Source organism: Nestor notabilis, unplaced genomic scaffold (assembly GCF_000696875.1).
Source record: "Nestor notabilis isolate BGI_N333 unplaced genomic scaffold, ASM69687v1 scaffold6801, whole genome shotgun sequence".
Taxonomy (NCBI): Eukaryota; Metazoa; Chordata; class Aves; order Psittaciformes; family Psittacidae; genus Nestor; species Nestor notabilis.
The window spans coordinates 1-8890 of record NW_009913252.1 but is presented as its reverse complement, the minus strand read 5'-3'; the positions used below and the strand labels follow the sequence as shown (position 1 = coordinate 8890).

At 37.3% G+C, this 8890-nt stretch overlaps 1 protein-coding gene across 1 annotated transcript; it reads right to left on the bottom strand.

The window, feature by feature from the left end:
- ACTR6 (ARP6 actin-related protein 6 homolog (yeast)) lies at window positions 1–8678 on the bottom strand (the record flags this gene model as incomplete). Its single annotated transcript, XM_010023108.1, has 10 exons — window positions 1–415; window positions 1433–1571; window positions 2449–2620; window positions 3309–3387; window positions 3571–3669; window positions 4361–4417; window positions 4505–4640; window positions 5439–5562; window positions 6631–6699; window positions 8561–8678. Coding segments are annotated over 10 exons (1123 nt in total), but the record flags the coding sequence as incomplete, so codon positions are not given.
- Window positions 8679–8890: the final 212 nt, after the last annotated feature.

The window sequence follows — 8890 nt, the reverse complement described above, 5'->3', positions numbered from 1 at the left end:
ACAAGCATTCAGTATTTTTATTGCCCCATGATGCATTGAGGTTTTCTGCAGTAAGAATACAGTGAAGCTATCCGTAGAAGATGAGAACACAGTGAAATGACAATGAACATATTACTTCATAGTATTAGGCTTGTAAAATTTATTTTTAAACTCTGAAAATTATTTTTCCCAACCCACTTAAATACAGGAAAGCTAAAACACAATCCTAACTGACAGGAAATAGGTTGTACTACAAATTCCATTTTGACTGACACAATGGAATAACAATGTATCCAACTATACTGCCTATATGTCAAACTTCTCTTCACAGATATTGTGTCCATGTTCTTCATAATCTTCTCTAGTTACTACCATGTCTTCGAAATCATCATTTTCAGAAATGAGCTTCCCACCTTCCCAGGAGTAAGTAATAGGGCTGAAAAATGAACAGTTATTGTTACTCATCTGTAAGTACATTTCAGATAGAAGTATGCAGCGATGATTTCCAAGACTTTTATTTATCCTATTTAAAAATATATTTTTGATTGCTAAATCAAACCATCCAGCTCCAGATGAGCTCTGAGACAAAGTCTGAAATTTTAGCAGGGCTGACTGAATGTGTATTTTATAAACAGCAAGTTTGGACTTGAGTTTTTGGACACAGGTGTGAAGAAGGCACGACAGGAAGATGTTGTTTGTATTTACTTTGCACAGATAATGATTCCTCATAATATTTAAAAGTATGCTTCAATAATACTTTTTAAAAAGTAATTATTTTTTTGTTCTTTTGAGATAACGCCTGTTTTGTCTCAACTGTGTACTCTCAATCTGCAGTGTTACCCCTTCCAAATTCCTGAAGTGGCTACAATAATCATGACATGGCAGCATTCATAGGCTGCAAAATCTTCCAAGTGAAAGACTAAATTCTTATCTTGCATACTTATGTATCCACGTAATGACGATACATGTAATGACAAAAGACTGATCCTGAAAACACTTACATGCTTAACTTTATCACCTAAAGCACAGCGCAAGCAGATGGTCTCTAATTTACCTAGTTTGTCTGAAAACACACTGATTTAAAACATTCTTATTGCACAATTCTGGTTCACTTTTTAAATTAATGCCTTTACCTTTGTAATCATAGAATAGTTCGGGTTGTAAAGGACCTTAAGATCACCTAGTTCCAATCCCCCTGCCATGGGGAGGAATGCCTCACCCTAGACCATATCACCCAAGTTCTGTCCAGCCTGGCCTTGAACACTGCCAGGGATGGAGCATTTACCACTTCTTCGGGCAACTGTTCCAATGCCTCACCACCCTCACAGTAAAGAACTTCTTCCTTATACCTAACCTGAACTTCCCATTTTAGTTTGAACCAGCAAAAGAAATCCTGCTTTATAGTTCGTTCTGCTAGAAAAACAAAGCTTGTTCTGTAAAGTGTAGAACTTACTTCTCAGGAAGAACAACGGAAACGTCATAATCAGTTGGAGTAAGACACCGAACTTCAGAATAAACCCGATCTCTGAAGCCTGGAAAAAGGGTGTTTCCCCCAGTCAGGACTATATTCTTGAAGAAATGAGGCTGCATTTCTGTAAAGGAAGTAAATTTGTAGTTAGAGGCTGAATATGTACTTAAAGATTCAAGTTTTTTCCCCATTTTTGTTATGAATTGGAACAGAAGTAAAAAAATATGCACAGAAGAATTTTATGATCATCTAATGATATATCAGTTAAGTACTTTTATTGAGAAATACATGAAAGTGATAAATCTCCCTGTTCTTTGTGCTTTTTAGAATCTGACTTTAATAACTACTGTTTTCTTACATTATCTATTAAGTTTCCTGTCTGCGAACACAATTCTCCTTTCTAAAGGGATTTTAAATCATACATTTTTTTTAAGAGTACAAAATAATAGCCTCAATGCCACCATAAGTATGTGGCATCAGAGAACCTATGGAAGTCGTCTTCGCAGTAGTAACATTAATCACGTGTACGTCACCTATAAAATGAAAGCTTTAGTATTACTTCTGACAAACAGCAGTCAGAAAGGATTTATAATTTGGTGCTTAAATTACTGAGTTTGGTCAGTTTCATTTTTTTCATCAGCTTGATTTTTCTTCCTGTGAAGAAAGGTATTTTAAAACTCAACTAAAGCTAATTTTGACTATATTCCATTAGTGTCAAAGATAGGCCACATTAGAAAAGGATGTTAAGAAGAATTAAGTCTACAGCGATTAACTGAAAGTAGAAATCAATTCATGTATCACCAAAAAACTGTGTTTCCCTAACAGAGACTCTTGTAGAGTATACGACACACATCAGAAGACAGAACAGTTCATAACATAGTAAGGGGCATATTGACAGTACCAGCTTCTTAAAAGTCTTTGGATAGTTAAAAAAAACAACCCCAAACCTAGAAAGCCACCAAACCACACACAATTTTTTCAAAATACTTTTAAGGTTATACCTTCAGGTAAATTCTGAATAGAATAAACAATGGCTTCAGGAATTCCCATCTCTTGAATACCAATATCTGAAGGATGGAAGAGTATTTCTGGAACTGCAAATCTTTCATTTGTTAGACGAAGTATTTGTTCACCAGTCTTGTATTTTCCACTTAACACCATCTCTTCCCTTGGCTAAATTAAAGACATAAATAGTAGCCACTACTTAAGAAAAGAAGCCACATGCTAGACTAATCAGATAATCTTTTCCGGTACTGTAGAGGTGGGCAGTATATTCTGTGTTAAGTTGTATTATCAACTAATCTTAAGAATAATGCATACTCTGGTATTAAATCTGCAGCGACTTTGCTCTTATCAACTACAGTTTTGCCTGAAGCAGAATAAAATAGGTATGCACAAGACTACAATATTGGGACTGCTTTGAAACTATGGCCAACTTGGTAAGCGAGATAAAATTGTTGAACTGTCTTTACTGGTATTAAGACTTTTCAGGCTCTTCGATAACATGACTTTTATCTTCTACCTATTAGGGTATTTACATGACATTCGGAGAGACTTACAAAAAAGTATCAAAGCAGAGAATACATTTTCCAATTTAACTTAAAAAAACCCCAAACCAGTAATGTTATGGATGGATTGTATGACAGAGCACAAACATAGCTATAATTATTAAATAATAAACATAAAATGCGATACTGAAAAAATAGTATTTAATTTTCATCTCAGCTTCCTACGGAAATCTTTACCAATTAAGTTACAACTTACAATACAGCATTAGAAAAAATTAAGCCTTTTTAGCCTCTCTGATAGACTTGTGCAGGGGAACAATCCAAAAATACTTCAAAAGCCACACTATCATTACCTTACAAAATCCTTTTTTGATTGTGCTGAAGTCTGGCAAAACATAATCTACCATTACAGTATTTTCCTCTCCTTTCAATCTGAAAGAGAAAAATGTAAAATACAGAATACAGACCAAGTTCTAAATCCCAACTATTTTATAGTGACAAGACTTCCTTTGACTTAACTGGAAAAATTTCTGATTAAGAGTATAGCTTTATTTGATTCTATAGTTTGTACTTCTGAATAATCCATTTGTACATATAGTACTATTGAATACATACTTGGCAATGTCCATGTCCTTGTAAAAGTCTTGAGAAACATAACAGACATCTTCTTTCACTTGATTAATTACATGTGTTTCATCCATAACATGTAGCTGCCTGTAAAAACAAAAAACCAAAACCACAGAAGTTAGAGAATAGTGAAGTCTTAGCATTACCTGTCCAGTTTTCCACTGGAGATGAGCAACCATAGTTTTCAAATCACAGAAAGCAACTGTCTCAATATCTAAAACCTGTATTCAACTTAGAAAAGCATTCCTGGCCTGCTGGAGTTTAATACTTTCCTACTTCACAGTTCAGTAAATACAAACATCTACCTGCATTTGTGCAATATCTTCACAAGTATAGCCACAATCCTGCAACTAGCTCTACTAGCAAAGACTTTTACCTACCTAAAGTTCCAAGCTAAAGGATCCTAAGGAAAAGTTGGTCCTATTGAATTTTATTTGTGGTACTGATAGAATCAGTTAGCAAACTGACTGATGATCTACTGAGACATCTCATAAAATATATACGGTCTTGTATAATTGTGAACACACAGGTAACCTCAGCAACTTCAAAAGTGCTGGCACTTTAAAAACTAATAGCCTAATTCTTGAAAGAACTTAAGCTCATCTTAATTCATCTTGATCTTAAGCTCAAGATGGCAGCTAGCAGATTGTAACATGCAAAAATTCCCTTCTCCTTTAAACAGCATTTAATCTAAAACACACAGAACCAGTAAGAATATGCCCACAAACTTCTAGCTCATTTCATACCAGGTCTCAAGATGATGATCAGCATGCTTTACCTGTAAGAGATTATCTCCTTGAGATGGTTGGTTAAGAGTTTTCCTCCAACATTAATCCTACAGAAAAGAAGTAACACAAGGAATTCTGTCACTTTTAACTTAAGGCGTAGCAAACAATTCTAGAAAATACATACTGCAGCTTACCTGATGATTGCCTCTTTTTTCTTTTTACTTCTGCAATAAGGTACAATGTGTGTAAAAGAGTATCCACTATCCACAATGATACAACACAGCTCAGATGGATTATCTCGGAAATACCTGTGCGCACTAAGAGCTCCAGCTGAAATACAGAAAATTTCACTCAATTTTTGTATGAATATACACTTTCAGAACTTACATTGATATGAAAATATACTTGCTTCATATTTTAAATGCCTTTGACAGACTTCAATAGATGAGACTACAGCCAACATATGAATTAATTTTGACAACAGATAAAATTAAGTATCATATATGTCCCCATTTATTCTATTTCAATAATTCCAGCCCATGTTCAGTTTCCTAAGGTCCAAGCAGACTGATCACCCACAGTTTATCAAAGCTATCTAAAGGAGCACCCTATGTCCAACTATCTTTCAGAAGGGCTGTAATGTTACTTACACATTGCCTGAAAGATAAAATATATTTCATGATTGTAATGCTGCATTTTATTGCTAATACAAACAAAAAGCCAGCCCACTCCCCCTTTTACTTCGCCTCCCCCCCCCCAAAAAAAAAAAAAAAAAAAAAAAGAAGGAAAGTTATCTAGGACTTCATGCAAATTTTTGGTAGCCTTTCTCAAAGGCTATCCTGTTTCAAAATCCATCTCTTAGCTCTATCATCCTGACTCTCCTCAAATTTTCTTCAATTACATACCATGACACCCTTAGAAAGTAGTAAAAGAGTATGGCTGGAATTTCTAACAAAAAAAAAATAATTGTTTAATCCAGTTGGAGTACTTATTAGGAGCATATTACTCAAAAGCCAGAAAGGACATGAAGTGATTTCTTTACTACCTTTATATACACACACACGTTTATTCGCAAGGTTGGTTAACCTGTAAAATGTATAAATACAAACTAGAAGGAGGCAGACTCACCATTTACTCTAAGAACTGCTTGAAACTGATATTCTTCAAATAAGATTTCATTCATGGATTCTTGTATTGAAGTGAAGTTAAAATAAGGTTCGGTAATAATAATATTGGTATCTACAAAGTCCACCTATGAAAAAATACATTAAGATGGTCATTGCACAAAACTTAAAATTAATTCTCTGTTACCATATTTTGCAGCAGATGAAGATCAAGTAAATTTGAAGACATGATTCCCACTTGCTGTATCTGTTTGTAGAAGCTAGGCTTAGAAAGTTTTAGGTTTCTTAAAGACTTCATGAGCAGTGATAAAACTTTATCAAATTAATGGGTAAGAATGTAATAGAAAGGAACACTTGCATGCATCTGCTCCTGTTGCCATCCTTACAAATCGTAATCCAACATTTTAAAGAAATACTCATAAAGGAAAACTACAATACTAATGTAAAATACGCTAATCCTGTCAACTACAGAAAGATAAGCCTTTTCAACAGCTCAGCACTCACATCACAATATTATATACCTAATAGCCAAAGATGAAGTCCAGTGTGAAGTAGAATCAATAATAAAACTTCCAGTGACCTCTAATGAGGCCAGCCAAAGATCCTGGAATTTCCATAGATATCTCAAACTCCTTTAGAGAGGACTTCACAGAGTTACTTCAGTCATAACTAGGTATGACTGAAGTAAGACCCTAAACATATCACCAGCTGTATCTCTCTCTATTCGCTCATGAAAAAGAATTAAACCAAATTCTCTTTGAAACCATGACTAAATTGAATCTAGTTCCAAAACTAAAATGAAAGCTAAGTATCAAAAGCCAACACTGCATATGTATGGAGACTAAGGTATTTTGAGGCATTACTTCCATTTTCAGTACCATTCTGCCTCCTAGGTGTTGCAAAAACTAAAAACTTTCAGAGTATGTATCTTTTTTTTTTTTAAGAAAAAAAAGGGAAGCCTTACTGTAATTCTTGTGTTAAATCCAGTTCACATGATAAATAAGAAAAATTAACGATCAGATATTTATATTTTATACATCCAATTTACAGGTAGAAAATGGTTAGCTAAAGATGGTTACTTAATGTGTTCTGTTTAATACTTGATGTAGTTACGTTAATTCCATTAGACAGCATTAAGCCTACACAAAATCTATAATTAAGCCTACACAAAATCTATAATTGAAAAAGGCTCTTACTTGGTACATTTCTTTTCCAAAAAGATAATCCCAAACCTGTCTCTGGACATCCCAGTTCACCAAGTAACCCTGTAGGAATTTAGAAAAAAAAAATGCTATTTAGAAAATAAAATCATACTTAAAAAAAATATACTAGAAATAATTCTAGACTGGTAACATAACGAAATTTGAGAGTAAACATGCCTGAATTCACATTTCTATGCTAAGGAGTAAATGTTACATCGGATAAAGAATGTTACAAATATTCCCCATCGATATGTCCATTACCACACTACAAAGCCAATGTAAATTGTGTTTCCTGTATACATTATTCTCTTTGGCAGAAGCCAGTCTAACCTTGGTGCTGGGAAAGGTTATGGAGCAGATCATCTTGGGTGCCATCACACATCACAACTAAGTGATCAGGCCTAGTCACCATGGATTTATGAAAGGCAGGTCCTGCTTGACTAACCTCATCTCCTACGACAAGGTGACCCACCTGGTGGATGAGGAAAAGGCTGTGGATGTTGTCTACCTAGCCTAAAGCCTTTCACAGTTTCCCACAGCATTCTGCTGGAGAAACTGGCTTGGACAGGTGTAATCTTTGCTGGGTCAAGAACTGGCTGGATGTCTGTGCCCAAAGAATGGTGGTGAATGGAGTTAAATCCAGTTGGCAGCTTGTCACAAGTGGTGTTCCCCTGGACTCAGAATTGGGGCCAATTTTGTTTAATATCTTCATTGATGATCTGGATGAGGGGATCGAGTGCACCCTCACTAAATTTGCAATGACGCCAAGTTGGCTGGGAGTGTTTATCTGCTGGAGGGATCTGGACAGGCTGGATCAATGGGCTGTGATCAGTGGTATGAGGTTCAACAAGACAAAGTGCTGGACCCTGCACTTGGGTCACAACAACCCCATGCAACACTCCAGACTTGGGGAAGGGTGGCTGGAAAGCTGCTTGGAGGAAAAGGACCTGGGGGTGCTGACTGATGGAGCTGAACATGAACAGCTTGTGCCCAGGCAGCCAAGAAGGCCAATGGCATCCTGCCCTGTATCAGCACTAGTGCGGGCAGCACAAAGTGCTGGACCCTGCACTTGGGTCACAACAACCCCATGCAACACTCCAGACTTGGGGAAGGGTGGCTGGAAAGCTGCTTGGAGGAAAAGGACCTGGGGGTGCTGACTGATGGAGCTGAACATGAACAGCTTGTGCCCAGGCAGCCAAGAAGGCCAATGGCATCCCGCCCTGTATCAGCACTAGTGCGGCCAGCAGGGCCAGGGCAGTGATCATCCCCCTGTGCTCAGCACTGGTGAGGCTGCACCTTGAACACTGTGTTCAGTTCTGGGCCCCTCACTACAAGGGAGACATTGAGGTGCTGGAGCGGGTCCAGAGAAGGGCAACGAAGCTGGTGAAGGGTCTGGAGCACAAGTCTGATGAGAAATGGCTGAGGGACCTGGGATTGGTAAGCCTGGAGAAGACTCATGGGAGATTTTTTTGCTCTCTACAACTACATGAAAGGAGGTTGCAGCAAAGTGGGTGTTGTTCTCCCAAGTAACAAGTGTCAAGACAAGAGGAATGTCCTCAAGTTGCACCAGGGCAGGTTTAGATTGGATATTAGGAAGCATTTCTTCAGCAAGAGGGTCATCAAGCATTGGAACAGGCTGCCCATGGAAATGGTGGAATCACTGGCCCAGCGGGTATTTTAAATAGTGTGGGTGTGGTGGCTTAGGGACATGGTTGGACTTGGCAGTTGTGGGGTAATGGTCAGACTTAATCTTAAGGGTCTTTTCCAACCTGTCTGATTCTAAGATTTTAAAACTCCATGCTGCTGAATATAATTCTTGTATGATACAACATGTAACCCTGCAGTTGGGGCATCCTATATGAAAACTATTCCTTAAAACAATTTACATCTGGCTATAACATGAAACTCAGGATATCTTACTTACTTTCTGAAAGGGCAGAATATAAAAAAGCCCAGAGGGGTCTTTAATTTCATCCAGTTGATTTGCCGTAAAGGTTTTCAAGCGTGCAGTCTTTGATCTGAACTGACAGTTGGGAATAACGCTGGAAAAGATTGGGAAGTTTCCTATTCATCACGATATGAGACACATTCATCGTCTTCACACTACTTTGATAAGTAGCATACTTTTAATAGTATTCTGGGGACGTGTTCTGGGTTTAATTCATTTAATGGGGCCAGTTAGGAGGGAAAACCCGTTATTTCTGACACATCAGGTGCAGGTGAGGCAGCCCCACCACACACAACAAAACCACCG